Source organism: Camellia sinensis, chromosome 8, assembly GCF_055761805.1.
Source record: "Camellia sinensis isolate YWXY chromosome 8, ASM5576180v1, whole genome shotgun sequence".
In the NCBI taxonomy this organism is placed as follows: Eukaryota; Viridiplantae; Streptophyta; class Magnoliopsida; order Ericales; family Theaceae; genus Camellia; species Camellia sinensis.
This window is the reverse complement of record NC_138968.1, coordinates 84,459,503-84,479,771: the sequence shown is the minus strand read 5'-3', so window position 1 is coordinate 84,479,771 and position 20,269 is coordinate 84,459,503. Positions and strand designations below refer to the sequence as shown.

The following is a 20,269-nucleotide window of genomic DNA, read 5'->3' as shown; positions in this document are numbered from 1 at the left end:
CTCCCTAACTACCTTTCCCAGAGCCCGTACTCGGCACTGGAAAGGTCGATCTAGCCACACCACCCTGAGACTGCTGAGGGTTAGAACCCCTCTGTCTCCTGCCATCACCCTGACCATCTTGGCTCCTCTTGGAGCCTCTCTGCCCCTCATCCTCCTCCTGCATCATGAGCTCCATATGAGCTGCCGCATCCACCAAACGTCTATACTCCCGGATGAAAGATCCACCAACCCTCAACTTGAGGCCTCGCCTCAACTTCCGCTCAAACTCAAAGCAACGGCGTTCCTCGGACGCCACCAGTTCAGGTGCAAACCTGGATAGACTAGTAAAAGTAGCCTCAAACTCGGCCACTGACAAGCCCTGCTGTTTAAGCTGACAAAACTATTCCCTTAGCTTTTCCCTTGCAGCTGAAGATAAAAACTTCTCCTGGAAAGCATTCACAAACGCCTCCCATGCACCACCAACACTGCCCTTCTCGTATTTCCACCATTGACCCGCATCTCCCTTCAGTTGGAAGGATGCCAAGGTCACCTTTAAAGCCCCGTCCTCGATGCCAAGCATCTCGAACGTCTTTTCCATTTGTTCCAACCACTCGTCAGCCTTAAGTGGCTCTTTCGGATCCCCAACAAACTCGTCCGGGTTAGACCGGAAGAATTCCCTCTTCAAGAAAGAAGGCCCTGCCTCAACAACCTGATTCTCAGCTCTGAGAATACCCAAAGCTCCCACTATCTCTCAGGCCAAGGCGCCCATAGCCTGCTGACCCGCTGGCTCGGCCACGTTGGCCTGACCAACTCCCTCCTGCATTGCCGGAACGTCATCCAGTAAAGGCATCTCCTGCCTACTACGCCTGCCACGCCTACCACACCCTCGTCCTAACATCCTAATAAAGGTAATCAAGACTATTAGCACATTCACAAATGTGCCGAAGCTATAACACTCGCGTCCTAATGCATGGACAACTGTAATTCACTCCACGTAAGCACATAAACACATAAGCACTTACGAATTTTATTTCCGGATAATGATAGTCACAAGGCGTTACTAGAGTTCCGGTTAGAAACAACATTGATCAAGTGCCTTTCCAACAAGACTCACAGAAACCCAAGGATCCAATCAACATCCTAGAAACTAAATCCCATACCCACATAGTCACATAAGCATGTTATCAATTAAACACTTAGCACATGACACTACATCTAAGTCTCCATCAAGCGAGACAAACCCATTGTGATCCTAATCACTTCCCACGTACCCAAAGTATTTGAACCCGGTATGCTCTGATACCAAGTTGTAACGCCCTCAAAATAATACATAATACCCAACAATTTAGACATGCATTGATACAAAAGAAATCAACCATTTCTATTCATCACAGTAATTCTTACAACTGTATTACATGTTAACAACAAAAGCAAATGCCCTATGAGCTTACAGCTTTCCAAGTTAACACTTGGTTACAAAAAGAAGAGTACTAACTCAATACATATTAAGCCCTTGGCTTGAATTTACATGTAATACATCAAAATAAACAAAAAAGAGTCTTCAACTCTCATCATCATCCAAGCTATGTCCTTGGAGGTGGCATACTACCTGTACCTGAAAATAATGTCCCATAAAGGGTGAGCCAACGCTCAGTAGAGATATGCTAAACACAGTATGAGCAATAACTAAGACATTAGCAATTGATAAATGTTCAATTTCCATAAACCGATTGATAACCCATTACCATTCCATTCCACTTTCCATTTCTTATCAAATACACAATTTACATCAACGGCTCAGAACCTGGCCAACCACTTATATGAGACAATGACTCATATTAAACATTTCCCATTATACAAGATAAACACACTGGTTATATCAGGAAGCCTCGCTCAAGTGAAGAACATTACCTTCCCAGAATGTCTGCAGGTCGGCAAATATGCTGGGAACCCACAAAGCTTACTCGAGCGCAAGAAGCCTCACCTGAGCGAAGAAGCCAAAACCTAGGCAATAACAACTTGAACAACTAGCAACAAACCTATTTCAAACATGCCCAAGACACTCCAAAACTCCAACTCAAAGACAAATGAGGGAAAACAAGACATGGATAACAATATTAAACCACGAAACCCAAATCCAGAATATAACAAATGTCGGGTCAAAACCAAAATCGCTATATAGTTGTTAGTCCAATTGAAAAATAATATATATATATATATTAGTCGTTAGCCCAATTCTATTTATCCACTTTTTTTTTTTTTTTTTAAACTCTCTTTATAGTCCAATTATGTGTTTTTTAGTAAATTTTTTTAATATTTTACGCAATTTTATTTTTTATTTTTTAATTTTGTAGATACACCTAATCTAGATATACCTGAAAACTATAATATTTATATTTTTTAAAAAAAAAATTTACCAAATACAAAAAATATTTAAAAAAATATGAATTACAAACTCAAAAAATTAATTTTCAAAACTCTAAACCAAACAGAGTGATTTATTTTATTTTATTTTATTTATTTATTTTATGAATATCTAAGAGACCTCCAAAAACTTATTTCACCTTCAGCCCTCGAAAACTCAAGGTTGGCCCTGTACTGAAGTAATTATGTCGGCCTTGTTTGACAAGAGGGTTGGGCTAAAATAGCCCACTAAAAGAAAAAATAGAATAAAATAATTAATAAAAGACAAAATGTCTCATCCAATTCATAATCATTTTACTTTTTCTCACATAACCATCAAATCAACTACCAAAAAAAAAAAAAAAAAAACCCAACTAACTTTCCAAACAAGCTATTTTAGCCAAGTCAAAATATCCAACTAAAATAATCAACTTCTCAAACAAAACAATTTAAGTATATTTTATACTTTCATATAGTTAATGTAACGCCCTCAAAATAATAACATTAAACCCATCATATAAGACATTCATTAACATATGAAATAGCCAGATTCTTCTATTCATCAGAGTTTCATTACAACAGTATTACATGTTAACAACAAAAGCAAAATGCCCTATGGGCTTACAGCTTTCCAAGTTAACACTTGGTTACAACAAAAGAGTACTAACTCATTTACACATTAGCCCTTGGCTTGAATTTACATGTAATAAATCAAAAATAAAACAACAAAAGTATGTCCGCCTCTAGCCTCCCAAGCTATGTCCTTGGAGGTGGCATGCTACCTGTACCTGAAAATGATATTCCTATATAGGGTGAGCCATAGCCCAGTAGAAATACACTAAACCAACCATGAACCATGACTAAAAGATTAGCAATTGATAGATGGCCAACACTGATACATTCACATAAATCACATATTTATGTCATCCGACTTATGAGTCCATGTTACTTTTTCATTTTCCCTTTTTCAACAGATAAGCATGTTAGCTCTATCATCATCTCAACAGATATGTATAAAAACTATATCCCACATTCACAGATAAGCATATAAGCTATATCCACATTCTCAACAGATATGTATAACAACAATATCCCACATTCACAGATAAGCATATTAGCTGTATCCACACTTCACAAAGATAAGCATATGAGCTGTATCTTCACTTCTCTAGACAAGCATATGAGCTGTATCTACGGAGTTCATCCACTATCTTCTCCCAATACTATCCGGTTTAGAGGTACATCCCCCATCTTCCCCTAAACCGCGGAGTACATCCCCCATCTCCTCCTCTACACATAACGTATACAAACACATTGGTTCTATATACAATCACTCAATACATACAGTTAATGTATTCTATCAACCGTCAAATTCCATGACACATTCCATTGATTAGTTTCCGTTTGCCTAATCATCATGCATTGTCTACAAAAATCACAACTATCCTCCACCGATAGCCCAAAGCAGTTATCTCTATACAGAAAATAAATGCACAATGGATATTCAATCAACATTTCAATTCGGTGAGTGATAAATAATTCAACTACACCCTTTAACCCCATACATTCCCAATCTCAACAATTCCATTTCATTTCCTCATTTCTCACAATTAATTATCCCAATTAATCAATCAATGTAATTAGGTCATTTTCCATAATTAACATTACAACCCTTAGGTCCCATTTTCATCAATGATTCAACATTTATTCCATTTCTCTATACCGAACATGCATCTAGGTTTATTATAAATAAAACCCCAACTTTTGTAAAATAACACAAAAGCCCCAAACTTTCACAAAATTACCAAACCAACCCCAACATTTCAAAATACTAAAATTTAAAGACAAAATCCATAGAGAGGAGTAGGATATCCCTACCTCAAATTCGGAGCCCCAAAGGAGAAGATGACAAAACCCAACGTGCTCCATATCCCGAAATTTTCAGATTAAAAAGTAGCCATCGACGATCAACAAACTTTTTGTAAAGGCCAAAGATGAGCAAATCACTCCTACTAGATCAAAACCTAGAGAGAAGGTATAGTTCTAGAGTGAGAGGCTCAACAATGGTGTTTTTGGAAAAGTAGGAGAGAGAAGAGAAAGTGAAAAAGTGATTTGAAAAGTCAAAACTCGGAACTTAAACCCAGTCGCCCCGCTCGAACGTCAAACACCCCGCTCGAGCGTCACTCACAGACTCCCGCTCGAGCGTCAACAATCCCGCTCGAGCGGCGGATACACACTCCCAGAACTTTTACAGAACCAGGTCTCCGCTCGAGCTTCCAACTCCCCGCTCGAGCGGCACTCACACAACCCCGCTCGAGCGGCCAATTCCACGCTCGAGCGTCCAACACTGCACAGGAAATACTGGATGGGTGCAATTCCCGCTCGAGCGCCAAAACCCCCGCTCGAGCGGACAGGTCAAAATCTGGGCAACTAGTTTTGGTTTCTAAACTCAACCAACCTGTAACAAACCTGCCCAACACATCCTATAACTCAAATACGAAGTAAAAAGGATGTAAACAAGATAATAATCAACTACCAACATCCACGGACACATGTCCGGATCACTGTACAACAAGGGTAAATCCGGGATCGCTATAGTTAAATATACTAAATTCGACATTAAAAATTCTAAATAACATTTTTTAAATGAATGTTTTCAAGTTCCCAGCCTCCTCGTCTACCTTATGTTCTTTACAAGATAATAAAATTTAGGATAAATTACACTTACCTCCTCTCAATTTTTTGACAATTACATAAACTCCCTATGTGATTTCAATAATTATAAAAATTTCTCTTACTTTTGAAACAATTATTAAGATGGGTGCTCGGGCCAAAAGTCCAAATTTGTATTTTGTTTGGTCAAAAGTCCACAAGTTAAAATAGGTTGTTCATAAGGACAATTTCAGATGAAATAACAAACCCCCCCCCACGATATATTGTATCACCCATCTCCCTCATCCGTTTATTTCCAAACCCTCACACCACACTTTCTCCATCTTCTCTCTCTCCCTCTCTCTCTCTCTCTCTCTCTCTCTCTCTCTCTCTCTCTCTCCATCTTCTCTTTCTCTGATCAATACCCTAGCTACCATTACCTCTATATCGCCACTGGCACCGCTACTGCCACCGTAGCCACTTCTCCGTTGTTAGAGCCTGAAAGTGTCTACACCACGTCACATAGAACTCCATTGCGTAGAACTCCACCATCACCATCACGTACCGATCACGCTCGTTCGATCAATATCGTCGGAGAAGTCCAAATCAATTTAGCAGATCGACGGTGATGGCCACTGTGAATAAAAGGAAGCCAGATCTACAACTTTTAATAGCCAGATTTGTGACCTTTGCTCCCAAAACCCTAATGGTTCTGAGTTCGCGCCTCCTTCGTGTTGTGTACGAATATTTGGAAAGAGAGAAAGAATGTGAAGACTCTTAATTGCTTGAGTATGTATGTATTATTTGTGTGTATGTCATTGTATATTGTTGCGAGTTGTAGATATAGAGAAAGTGTAGAGAGAAACGTTGATAAATCTATTTGGTTTCACAACAAGTCTCTTTCTCAATTCAATCTCTCAAACAAATAATCCATTGCGCCTTTTGTTCAAATCCATCGGTTCTTCTCAATTTTCCTATATCTATCTCTCAATCTCATCACATATCCAAATATCTGTTTCGCAGATTCATAGGTCTCTATATATATATATATATATATATATCCGATTGTCTTGTGTAAAGAGAGAAAATGATTGTCTATGTGAAGGAGAAGAGATTAGAAGCAAAAGTCAAGCTGTTGTTATTGTTTATATTTCTTCTCTTCTTCTTCCTTTTTTTTCTCTTGACTTAGATCCATTTTGTTGTTGTTGTTGTTGTTGTTGTTGTTGTTGTGGATCTTGATGAAGAATAAATAGATTGCAAATTGAACAGATAATAGGATTTCAATAGATAATTGGATAGATCTATTCAAAATTTGAACAAATAATAAAATCTGATGCCAGAGAGATTTGTTGTTGTGTTGTTGTAGTGAATAATTCCAATAGATAGAAAACAAGTTTGTGAAATTTTAAACTCACAGATTTTAAACAGATAGAAAAAAAATTTTTTGAACAGGTAAACAAAAAATTTGAACAGATAGATATAAATTTGAACAGATAGTAGACAAAAAGTCAACAGATAAATTCAGGGATAAAATTTAAAATAAAATGTCTTTCAAAATAAACAAAAGGGCTTTTCACCAAATTATTTCACAAAAGGTGAACTTCTTACCAAGAAAAAATATCTACTGAATCTAATGCCTTATACCTTTTTTAATTTTGACTTTTCAACAATTAAACCTATTAAAATTCCCCTATCGTTAATCTTCTGTTAGTTTATTTAACAGAATATGTCGATATCATGCTAATGTCATGTATTATGAGTAAAAAATCCCAAGATTGCCCTTATATATTCAAATAGTATATTTCACTCACCTCCCTTGAGGTTTTACAAAAAAATTAATGAAGGCCCATATATTATTTTAGTAATGTTGAACAAAATTATTAAATTCTATACAATATTAAAAAAAATTCTACGATATTATAAAAACATTTAAACATTGATAAAATACTTAAAAATAAATCATCTCTCTAAAATTAATGTTATTATAGATAATAACTTTAGAATTTTATATAAAATTTATTTCACACTACATAAATGACGTAAAGTTTATCATTTGAACTAATGTATTTACTGTTTGAACCTTTTTTATCTTAGTTTTTATAAAGAGTTAAAATAAATTAACTTCTTTATTTTTTAAACAAAATGAACCCCTTGGATCCATGAAACAATCCTTGAATATTACATAAATTTGTAATTGGATCATGCTTTACTCTATAATTTGAATATATTTTCAATGTTCTACGTTTTGCTCTATAACGTGAGAGAATCTTAAGTCTCTCATATTCGGTTCATCAATATATATAAATCTATAATAATTATAAAAAAAATTAAAAATTAACATATTATATCTTATATGTGTTATTAAACCCTAACTTAGATCAATAAACGTGTTTAAATAATAAATGAAAATTTAATCTATTGTAAAAAAGGAATCGTTGCTTTTTTGTCCAATTTGTTCAGCATCTTTTCTCTTTTATCAATGCTACCTGGCATCACACATGATTTTTTTTTTTTAAACATATTTGTGTTTTAAATTTTTTTAAAGAAAAATAAACATAATAACATTTCATATTTATAATTAAAAAAAATGACTTATGAAAATTACCAAATGCTACCTCATAAATATATTTAAAAAAAAAATTCATTTTGATCTTTTCACAATCTTATATTCTTAAATTTTAATTTTTATCTTTGAATCTTTCAATTTCTAGTCTATGGATTTTTTTAAAAAGGGGTCAATATTTCTCACCTTATTAACAAAACTTTTAAAAATAAATATAAAAGTAAAAAAATATCTAATCACGTTACAATGAAAATAAATTAAAATTAATTAATAGAGAATGAAAGATAAAAAAATTATTTAAGAATAATAAACAATTTAAATAATTTGTCATTTCTTACATCTAATTAGAATGGAATTTTACTTGAAGAAAGAAATTATTTGAAAATAATAAAATACTCAAATAATTTGTTATTTCTTACATCTAAAATCTATATCTCCATCTTTGTTTCTCTCATTTAAATTATTTTTATTAAATTAAATATTAAAATTAATTCAAACAAAAAACATGCACATTCTTTCTTACTTTCATTAATGGTTATAAAAATTCAAAAACTTATAGCAGGAAAAAAAAGACTAAGTCAAAGAATTACAAAAAAAAAATTGTGAAAAATAAAATGATAGTTTAATATATAAGTAATTTACACTTCCCTTTAGGTTATGAATAGTATTTAAAGGGTATTATGGTCATTTTCACAACTAAGTTAACAACGTTTGGGCTAAATTAATGGGAGAATAGAATCTTGACAATGTCAGAAAAAAGTAAGGGAGGCCAATGTAATTTCAAAAATCATAAGGGAGGTCCCTGTAATTGTCAGAAACCTCATAGGAGGTAATTGTAATTTAACCTACAATTTATAAACTAAGACATTTGGCCTAGTGGTTGTGCAACACTATTTGTAGTGCGAGGTTGCATCATTTGTAGTGCGAGGTTGTAGATTCAATTTCTATAGAGAGGAGTTTCATACCCTTTGTGATAGTTTATATATTCGTCATTATGAGAGTTATATGTATTTACTACATGAAGTGAATTCATTTTCAATTTTCAAAAAAAAAAAAAAAAAAAAAATTAATTGTAATGTAAACAGAAAACAAGAAACGAAAGCATTAAGAAAAAAAAACCAAAAACGAAAGTATCACTAAGATTCAAAATCTATCAAGTCCAATTAAAAATATGAGAGGCACATTGTAAAATGAGGCAAGTGAAACATATGACAAAAAGGATTTTCTGAACTATTCGTTTAGTTTATAAGTAATTATTGGTTTAGTCAGAAGCATGAATCTATAATTAACCACCATCCTTTTGCTTTCCATAATCATGTTTTCCAGTCATACCAGAAAAGTTACTTGTAGTAATGAAGCTAAAGGCATATATAATAATTAATCTCTATTACCAACTGCTTCTATTAAATTCTGCTCTCTGCATTCTTTGGTGGATTTTCTACAATGCTCAGCCCATCTTCAGAAGCAATCACTACAGTGCATTTGCATTTTATACAATGTTTGTGTGTGAGAGAGAGAGAAAAAACCAAAACATTGTCCATGTATCAGTTTCCTTTTGAAATAAAATAAGAATAACCCAGAAAGAATGATGTTTAAAACCATTGTCAGAAGTAGACAATGTGAAATTGTTTATCATTCCGAAGCAGCTACCTTTAGCTATAGTGATGATTCACTTGACTATATATGGAGGATAAAATTATCGAATAGAACTAACAAGAAACACAAAAGTAAGTTATACTTAGATGAGTAGGACCATCAGAAGCCCAAGCGAACCCTCGGTTTAGAACACTGAGCCATATGATCCGAAGGATCTAATCAATGGGTAATATCTTACAAGAGTGTGTCATGGAAGTAGCATGGAGGCTACTACACAATGACTCCATACTCGGCTCAAATTTGTAGGCCTTGCTCCCAATCTAGGCAGGCATCAATGCCCTAAGGGCATACCGTTATGGGCTTCAAGTATGTAGAGTGGAGCTTTTAGGCCATAGGCATCATTTGCTTTAATCTCCACTTGGGGAATAACATAGCTCAACAAATAGAGGGAGTGATAATGGAGGCACACATGTCCTCATATTGTAGGTTTATGTCTTTCAAACGAAGGTAGGCACATGGAGGCTCCTAATGATGTGGCAATGACATATGATAAGGTGTGGCAATGTCCCAAAACATGTCACGAGGATAGTAAACGTCAGTGTACAAGGCTCCACTTACAATAGGGTATAGGAGACGTACTAGGTAGGCAACATTTCCACCATTTTTTAGGACAAGCTAATTTTTGTGACTCAGGCTTGCATCATAGGGCTGGGAGTGGATAGCACTTGCCATCACTCCAAGTCGTGACCTCTACATGCCATTGAGGATAGTATCACAATTTTATTCATTTAGTTAATTTTTCTGCAAATTCTTATCTATCCTTCAAGCATAAACAAATGTCATCCATGCAAAAACAGAAGAAGGTCATAAGGCAACTTGGAACTTGCGGGATCTTAGAAATGACTCCATGGTTTACAACCCCATCAATATTGTCAAGAGTGTTGGCTACTTCAACTGTGGGTAAAAGCAATGGTCCTCTAAGAAAATATCATACAACATGGACAAAAACATAGGAAATTAAGGCGACACTATAAGAAAAAACACTTTTGGCGACCACTTATTTTTTTTGGTCGCAAATAGTCTACTTTCTGTGATTAAAATTTAACTTTTGGCGACCACAATTTTTTGGTCGCGGAAAATCACCTTTTGGCGACCAAAAAAAAAAGTTGGTCGCGAAAATATACAATTGGCGACCAAATGTTTTTTTGGTCGCGGAAGATCACCTTTTGGTGACAAAAAAAAAAGTTGGTCACGGAAAGTATACCCTTTGGCGACCAAAAAAAAAAGTTGGTCGCGGAAAGTATACTATTGGCGACCAAAGGCTTTTTTGGTCGCGGAAGATCACCTTTTGGCGACCAAACAAAAAGTTGGTCACGGGAAGTATACCCTTTGGCGGCAAAAAAAAAAAGTTGGGCGCGGAAAGTATACTATTGGCGACCAAAGGCTTTTTTGGTCGCGGAAGATTACCCTTTGGCGACCAAAAAAAAAAGTTGGTCACGGAAAGTATGCTATTGGCGACCAAAGGCTTTTTTGGTCGCAGAAGATCACCTTTTGGCGACCAAAAAAAAAAGTTGGTCGCGGAAAGTATACTATTGGCGACCAGAGGCTTTTTTTGTCGCGGAAGATTACCCTTTGGTGACCAAAAAAAAAAGTTGGTCGCAGAAAGTTATGGCTGGATAAATTTTTAAAAAAATGATACTACAATAATTACATGCTATTTTTCTATTTAGGCATTAAAAGTTTTATAAAATAATATATAACCCAATTTTTATGGGTTATATATTTTGTTTGCCAAATATGAACAAGAAGTATGTTATTGGCAGAGTGGCAGAGTGGATTGGGTGCATGGTGACTCCTTGGTCAGGAGTTCAAGTCCCAGGGAGCACAAAAGAATTATTTTTTTTGGGTCAAGGTGCTGAATTTTGGCGACCAACTTATCTTTGGTCGCTAAAAGTTTACTTTTAGCTAATATGAATTGGACTTTCCGCGACCAAAAAAGTTGGTCGCGAATGGTCACTTTTAGCGACCAAAGGCTTTTTTGGTCGCAGAAAACTATCTGTGACGAGGCTTCAGCGACCAACTCGCGACCAACATATTTTGGTCGCGAAAAGGTTTTAGCGACCAAATATGGTACTTTTCGCCACCAAAATGTTAGTCACGGAAAGTGTTTTTTCTTGTAGTGCGATCACCATGATAGTCATATCATACCAAGGTTTAGTATTGGCAACGTAAATATAACATCAAGAACATTATGCCTTTCTCTAGTGATTAGTGGGAAGTCGCCTCCTGTTGGACCTGCATGGCCTATAGATGGTCTCCTACATACATGTAATTATGCGATTGCAGTCATAATTACCAAAGTTATTTAAGCATTGTTTGATGTAGCTTATAGGGGCTGTTTTATGTGCCAGAGTGTTACTAACTTCTGCTTACGCCTTATGAGACAAAAATAGCTAAATTAAGCTAAGAAAAACTGACTATTGAAAAGCTTAGGAAGGGGTTTAGCTTCTGCTTTCAAATTATCAACCTTAAGCTTGTAAGAAGTTGCACCAAATAGGTTCTTATTATTCTACATATGAGAAAAGGAATTGTCATTGTGATGACATTATGCCCTATTATCGTAATGAGAATACCTCCGCATCACCTAAACATAGGTCTTTATTCTCTTCTACAGTTTCCATCCAGTTTAACTGACACATGAATTTTAAAATGCCAATTAAGTCAATTAACCCTTATTTTGGTAAATTATTTCCAGCAATTTATGCCAATAATGCATGTGATAGCTTACAGATTTAATTAAAACTGGAATTGAACCTTCTAGACCACTTTTGTATTGTTTCTCTATGACAATGAATGCAAGTTTCTCAGCAGCTTTGAGTGTATTCTGTGAGGGAAAAGAAAGACAATAAGTTTTGATCAAGAAATCAAAAATGATTTGGAAATAACATAACTTGAGTCCAACAAATAACAATATTTTGACTCACCTTCTCTTGAATTACAGATTCCTCCCCTTGCAATCTCTGACGCCCAATTACAGAAATAATTGTTCTTTCTTCAATAATATCAGCATCGTTGAATGCAAAATTAATCTACAAAATAACAAGTTAAAGGACAAGTGTAATAGTATAAAGTTTATGAAAAAGCATACAAGTGATCAATGAATTCATGGAGTCATTTAATAGGACCAGTCTACAAAACCTTTTGAAAAGAAATTTATCAAATTCAAGTGGGAACTTGAACACCCTTTTCATTTCCCTTGAGATTTTGTCTAAATTGATCTTTATATATGTTACTTTTTAAATAAAGTAGCACACAAATTCACATTTTTTTTTTGTCTGCTTTCAAATTAGGATACAAAGAGAGCTGTCTAAAGCATGTAAATACTCACAAACACTAGTTAAAATGCAACCTAGTTATTGGAAACCTAGAAATCCTGCACACTTGAGAAGTATCTTGGTAGTGATCCAATGGAATTCCTGCCTTCACTGCTTCACTGGCACTACCAACAGATCTGTATCTCACCAATGACAATTAAACTTACTTTGTGATTGAAAATAAACAAGTCTAATAAACAGGCTTTTAACTTGCACCAAGTCAAGAGAATGACTGATAATCATTGACATGTTCTATCTAGAATGAGTAAAAAAACAAAGGCATAGAATTACACAAGAATTGCATGTTGCCTTGAACCTCTAGAGACCAAAAAAAAGAAGAGAATATACTAAAGAATTCCACTCTTTTTTTTTTTTTTTTTTTTTTTTAATTTCTAGAGATTTGAGGCAGTGTGTGATATGTAGTGCGAGATTTTGGTTTGTCTTTATTTTTTTCTTTTCTTTTCTTGGAGGACTCCTTGTTCTCCCGTTCTCTCTAGTACTTTTCTTCTTTTCTAATAACTCTTTTGTTTCTGATAAAAAAAAATAGAATATAACAGAATGCAATACCATCAACTGCTACGATATGCTCAGCTAATTAAGTTTCTCTCATTATTAGGAATTATCTTATTATTCAATTCAATTGGTCAAGTTAGTAGGCAACTTATTTGATAGAGGATAAAAAGGGAGTATAGAAATGAACTCATGTGGGTATTCCTACTATATCTTTTATAGCACCCACACGAAGTTACCGACCTAAATATTGTATAGCTGCACATGAAGTAAGGCCAGATCTAAAATCCAACCACCATGCCATTTTTAATGAATGTATCCACCTACAAAAGAACACCGAAGAGGTGAAGATACAGATTAGTTGCCCTTTACCTACTCCCCACATAATTGCAGATAATCAAGAGAAGAGTGAAAAGGGATTGACAACGCTCCATTTGTTTGGGCTTTCCGTATTTTCTGGTGTTTGGTGTTTGGTACAATAGAAAATAAAAGTCTAATGGAAAGTAAGTTTTTGAGTAGAAAATATTTTTTGCTTTTAGAAGACCGAAAATATTTTCCGGATTAAACTCATACCAATATCACCACACTACCACCACCACACGACCATTACCATGGCCACCACTACCATCACCGTCACTACCACCCCATCACCACACCACCACCTTCATCCCACCACCACCACCACCACCACCACCACCAAACATAGAAAAATGTTTTGAAAAAAAAGTTTTATGTAGAAAATGTTTTCCACCCAAACAAATGGTGCATTAGAATTGGATTTAATTTACCAATAATTTCTGATTGAGCAACATGTCCATGATCCCCATACTATGGTCACCGGTTTCAGAAGGCAATGCAGTTTAAATAATTTCACATTGAGAATATTTGACAGGTAATTAAAGACAAATAATTTATTACAAAGATGTTATAACCAAATTAACTTAATTTGTATGCTATTATAACATAAAACCAAACACACAAAACTAAATATTAGTTGTAACAAAACCCATAATATGAACAAGAAACAGGGCATACTTTTCTTTTTCACTCTTTTTTTCATTTGGGGTTTCGGTTAAAGAACATCACAATATAGGATAGATCATAGAATCTAGATGAGAAAAAAGAGAATGAAAGTGAGAATGTTACAGTGTGCCTGGCTGCAGATTCAAGGAGAGGAGCATTGGGGTGAAGGAGGCTAGATCGAGTGATGCTAACAAGAGAATTCAATCTTCTTCTTCTTCTTCTTCTTGAGTCCAATCCCAAACCCTTATTCCAATTTGCCTGAAAATGCAGATTCAGGGTAGAGATTGAAAGAATTATTGCTGGCACTACTGCCATTCCTCCCTCTCTCTCTCTCTCTCTCTCTCTCTCTCTCTCTCTCTCTCTCACTCTCACTTACACACACACACACACACACGCACACACACACACTCCACTTCCTAACGGATAAGGAAAATTATGCCTGGTCGGACCAGAAATTATTATAATAGGGGTATCGAAAAAATAATAAGAAAAATTATTTAAAAAATTAATTACAAACTCATAAAAATATTAATAATTTATGCACTAAATTATGCAAATAGGTGATATACTTTTATAAATTTATAATTATTTTTTCTACTTCTGATTTTTTTTGTTTTTTCCCTTATACATAAGGGTTAATTTATTTATTTATTTTAAAAGTCACTTCCATTTAAAAGTTGAAGCACAATTTTTTTAAAAAAAACTGAAATGTGTTTGGATCATTTACCCATCTCTGGAGTATAAATCAGAGGATGAAGCGATACTTTCTTAATTACATGATGTAACACTGATAAGAGTTAAATATGAGTAGAGCATGTGAAAAGCAAACTTACAATCTATGCTACTCTCAGAATAAAAGTAGAAGCACAAGTTGTTTATTTTTTATTTTTGATAACGAGGAACTATACCTTTGCTTTTTGGCCCATCATAGAAGTGTAATCTCAAGAATCAAGCAACACTTCATAAAAAATGCCAAAATTTTGACATTTTAACTTTTTAATTATTATTTTTGACTTTTTTTATTAAAATAATTACTTGCCAAATGACCCCTAAATTTGTTACGAAGTTGTTTGTTATGTTAAGTTATTTTGGTAAAAATATTTATATTTGTTAGGTTATTTTTGTATGTTATTTGTTTTGATACTCCTTTTTTTCAAAAAAAAAAAAAAAATTAACAAGGTAAAACTTTAATAAATTAGTCAGTTCAGTTGAAAAAAAAAAACTCCACTCAAACTTTAGTTTAATTTATTGAGTTCAAAATGGGCTTATTCGAGAGTAAAAAAAAAAAAATATATATATATATATATATTTATTCAAAAAAAATCCAAAATTTTAATATATGGTGTAATTTTAAATTTGATACGGTGAAAGTCACATTCAAAATGAATTTGATCAACATAGCATGAAAGAGAAGAGAAGGCCTACCATGAGAGAGAAGTGATGTAGGGAGGAAGAGAAGAAGAGAAGGCCTAGCATGGGAGAGAAGTGCCTGTCAGTTAGCCAAGGAGATTGCCTCAAACAAAAAAAGGAGGTTCCAATGTATATGAATAAACCCATTACAGAATCAAACACAAAATATATATAAGCAAATAAGATTTTCTAAAACTAGACCCTATTAACAAATTTTGTAAAATCTTATCCATTCATGTTCTGAGATCGATTTTTGTATTGATAAGAGAACTAAATATATAAACATATGGTGTGCTTGAACACCCTCTTTGATGGGCAAGGCAAGTCGTCCTTGGCTACCAAACAAGACTCTTATCTTCATGTAAGGCCTCTCTTCCTTTAGTACTCATATTTTCATGCTGCAATTGGATGCCAATACTTAGTTTCAAAGATCTATTTATAGCCAATCAACTTACTTCACCTCTCTCTCTCTCTCTCTCTCTCTCTCTTGTTTTTGACTTTTTTTTCTTATCTCATCCACCTCTTATCTTTATTATCTAGATGCCCATGATGGAATATATTCTGTTGATTTGCAGGGACACAATATGCATCTAGTTCATGTCATAAACATGAAGCTGTTTAATGGAAAAGTAGAATTTTGATGGAGAGAAAATGTTCTTGACTGATTTTTGGTGTGTAAGAGTGGTCACTTGGCATAGTTACTAGGAAACTTGACCGAATTCCTTCACCTGACCTTTTACCTCCTTCCAAGGGTATGGCCAGTTGAGAGCCAACCAACTAAACCCAAGTGTCTCCAGAATATGATAAATTTACTAGATATATTTGAATCATTTTTGGTAAATTTTTTAGAATTTTGATTTTTGAATGCAAAATGAGTAATGTGTCTTTTATAGTTTGATATTTATTGTTGAACTCATTTGTTAATAGTTTAAACTTGTAAAATAATTATTTAAGATAGTGTTATAGTTATAGTTCCAGAAGATCTTAAAGTCAAATCTTGTCTGCTTCATTATCTCCATTATCGTGCACTCAATCTATTTTCTATATTCTCTTCATGTGTTTTAACCATAGAAACCCTTTAACTCTTTGTTGGAGCACCCTCGCCACATTTGAGAAGCCACCTAACTGACACAAGAAGTCAAAAAATTCAACATTGAAGACCTAAAGTCCCATTAATTGTTTTAATCTTGCTGTTGAGGAAAAGACAAAACCACCCTCGATCATCCATCCTCCATTTCCCCACATCTAGAGTCCTTGTTCATGTTAGAGTTTGAGATATCATACTCAAAACTAATTGTCATTAGGTAGAGAGACCTCCAAACAACATGAATTAAGTTTGAATGGCTTAAAAAATACATTGTGAAACAAATCTCTAACACTTCTTTATATATACGGCCTGTCATTTGCAAAAGTGATAGAGAGACGAAAGAGGCAAGAAAAATAGACTCGTGTGAAGATTTGGCTTGAAAAATCACTAAAGACCCAGCTGTGATACCATGTTAGAGTCTTAGATATGTCTACTCTAAAATCAACTGATATTAGGTAGAGAGACTTGTAGATTATATGAGCCAAGCTTGGATGGGTGACTTAGAGAAGTGATTTGAAGAATAGTATGTTTATGTAATAAATAAAAAAATGCTATTTAAAAGTTTGGAAGAAAATTTGGTATATATATTACAACACAATGATATATTATGTAGAAGCTAAAAAAAGCTAAAGTTAGGCTTTTTAGTTTGTTTAGGGTAAGGTGATAGCCAAAACACATTGGCTAAATAAGCTTGGCCTTTGAGCCATAGTTAAAGAGGAAAATTACACTTAATTCATAAAGAAACTAGCTTTGTAATTCACAAAACAAAATAAATATTTTGAGATTTTTCTATGGTACAAAAGAGTAATTAGATTCAGAATAAGTAAAATCAGATACAAAAAATTAGGTAATGTAGGAGGAAATATTCGTCGCTATCCGTACTCCTCGTGTTTAAGTTCTGAGTAACGTCGTTCAACCTGAGAACAGAAAGACGATGAGCTATCCGGCAGGTGTGCAGCCGGAAAACCCCTCTAGCGATCAAGTTAGCACACTTAGAGAGAAGAGACAAAGAGGTAGGTAGCTCTAATAAAAAGAATGCTGGTCCTGTGCATAGAGGCGCTGCGCCATTTATATAGTTTCTGCGCGCACCTCTCTGTCTGTCCTTTCCTGAATGCGTGGATATGCTCCCCTCTTGTCTTCTTTCACATGTAAGTATAAATATTGCCAAACACTAAATGGTGAAACTGCCTAACGATATTGATGCGTACGGATGGCGGAATCTCCTTCCTGCAATCCAATCATGCCACATAGCAATTCCTACCGTACTGTATTTAGCACGACGCTACAATCTACTCTTAAGACCGTGCTACCTGCCCGGTCTTGACAGAGCTCTGAATATTGGCTCGACCGAGCTCACCAATTCACAATGAACTCTGAATATAAGGCCCCTTGGCTTGATGGTTTCAACATGTCATTCTTTAAGAAATGTTGGGAAATTGTGAGAGTTGATGTGTTACAATTTATGAGGGATTTCCATCAGAATGCAAGTCTTGTTGGTGGGATAAATAGTTCTTTTATAACTCTAATTCTAAAAAATTTAAGCCCTTCTTGCTTGAATGAATATAGGCCCATTAGTCTGATTGGCTCCTTATATAAAATTTTAGCTAAGACACTAGCTAACAGAATGAAAAAGGTGATGCCCAAGATTATTGGTGAGGTTCAGTCAGCTTTTTTGGAGGGAAGAAATATCGTAGATGGCATTCTGATAGCTAATGAAATAGTTGATGGGTGGAAAAGATCTAACAGAAAATGCTTGGTGCTTAAATTGGACTTTGAAAAGGCCTATGATTCTATTAATTGGGAGTTTTTTATTTGATATGCTATTGAAGTTGGGCTTTGGGACTAGATGGGTAAGCTGGATGAAAACATGTGTTTCCTCTGCTAAGATCTCTGTTTTGGTGAATGGGTCACCAACATCTCAGTTTTGTCCACAAAGAGGCCTTAGACAACGAGATCCGTTGTCACCATTCTTATTCAACATTGTAGCAGAGGGACTCGAAATTTTGCTGAGCAGAGCTAAGGAGTTGAGCCTAATTAAAGGGGCAGAGGTAGGTTCTAATGGACTAAGAGTCACGCATTTGCAATTCGCGAATGACAGGATTTTATTCTGTGATGCGGATAGGATGGAGGTGAGTAATATTAAAAGAATTCTCAGATGTTTTGAGATTTCGTCAGGTTTGAAAATCAATTATCACAAGAGCGTCATCTGTGGCATTGGGGTGGAAGAGGGATTGTTGCAGGAATTTGCTTCTAATTTAAATTGTCTTCATCAAAAGTTGCCTTTAAAATATTTGAGGCTTCCTTTGGCGACTAACCCAAGCAGGAGGAGCACTTGGAAACCTGTTCTTGTCAAGTTCAAACAGAAATTGTCGACATGGAAGAGAAGGCTTCTCTATTTTGCTGGGCGATTAACTTTAATCAAATCTGTAATGTCTAATCTACCTCTTTATTATCTATCCATGTTCAGAATCCCTGCTAGGGTGGCTAAGGAGATTGAGAGATTGCAATCAACTTTTCTTTGGGGTGGCTCAGATCTTAGAAGAAAAGTACATATGGTCAGGTGGGAGGTGGTTAGGTTTAACGAGGATTAAAAATTTGAATCAACGTCTCTTGCTGAAATGGTGGTGGAGATTTGGAACTGAGAATCAGTCTCTTTGGAAGGAAGTGATCTGTGCTAAGTATGAGACAATGGATGGAAGATGGATACCAAAATTAATTGGCAGAGGATCAAAGCTCTGGTCTGATATAATTAATGTTGTTTTGTCCAATCCAGAGTTGTATAATTTTTATATCAATAATTCTCAGATTGTTCAGGGGGATGTGAGGAGAGTTCAATTCTGGAGGGACAAGTGAGTGGGTAATGCATGCTTAATGGATGAATTCCCAAGGCTCTTTTCCTTATCTAATGATAAAAATGGTGTGGTTAGTGTGTTCTTTGAAAGAAGGGTAGATGATGGTGGCTGGAACCTTGGATTTAGAAGATCTTTGCTGGTCTGGGAGAAGGAAGAAGCTTACAGATTATTCAATCTGCTTAGCACTGCACCAACTCTGTATACCATCGGAACTGATGAGCTAAAATGGTGTGCAGATCCATCTGAGTTTTTTTTTGTTTCATTAGTCTATAATTGGTGTGAATCACTTCTGGGATTCGCCGTAACAATGGCTGCCAATTTGGAACAATTTTGCTCCTTCCAAAGTGCAACGCTTTGGGTGGCTGGCTTGGCTTGGTAAGGTTAAAACTTCTAGTTTTCTCCATAGAATTGGAATCTTAGATGGGAGTAGTGGTAGAATGAAGAAGCTGGAGAATAAAATCTGGATGGTTCTACCTTTGGCTACTCTTTGGTCTACATGGAAGCATAGAAATGATTATGTTTTTAATGGGTCTTAACCAAATTTGGAAGATCTGTGTGAAATAGTGAAGGTTAGAGTATCTATGTGGCTTAAAGCATCGCCAATTCAGGTGGAGTTTTCTATAAATGACTTGGTATTTAATTTACAACAAGTGAAGCATTGTATCAGAAATGGAGGTTGAATGAAAATGATCAAGTCTGGTGTCCTGCAACAGATGCTCTGTTTAGTTGTTTTGTTTAGCACCACCAGTTGGCTCTCTGTTTGTTTGTTGATTGGAAGTGTTTGTTGGGTGGAGTTCATGGCAGCAAGGTCACTGGTGTG

The 20,269-nt window shown here is 35.1% G+C and overlaps 1 protein-coding gene and 1 pseudogene across 2 annotated transcripts; one reads left to right on the top strand and one right to left on the bottom strand.

The window, feature by feature from the left end:
• Positions 1-9,000: 9,000 nt before the first annotated feature.
• LOC145789381 (putative ribose-5-phosphate isomerase 4, chloroplastic) lies at positions 9,001-15,301 on the bottom strand (annotated as a pseudogene). The gene is made up of 9 exons (XR_014339151.1): positions 14,224-15,301; positions 13,272-13,400; positions 12,635-12,704; positions 12,178-12,282; positions 11,982-12,077; positions 11,822-11,883; positions 11,402-11,514; positions 10,081-10,147; positions 9,001-9,079 (listed from the first exon to the last, which is right to left on the bottom strand). The product of XR_014339151.1 is annotated as a putative ribose-5-phosphate isomerase 4, chloroplastic (transcript).
• A 3,020-nt stretch (positions 15,302-18,321) lies between these two features.
• LOC145797865 (uncharacterized) lies at positions 18,322-19,828 on the top strand. Its single transcript, XM_082885297.1, has 3 exons — positions 18,322-19,023; positions 19,130-19,446; positions 19,543-19,828. The coding sequence occupies exons 1-3, from the start codon at positions 18,322-18,324 to the stop codon at positions 19,826-19,828; spliced, it is 1,305 nt and encodes a 434-aa protein (XP_082741423.1).
• Positions 19,829-20,269: the final 441 nt, after the last annotated feature.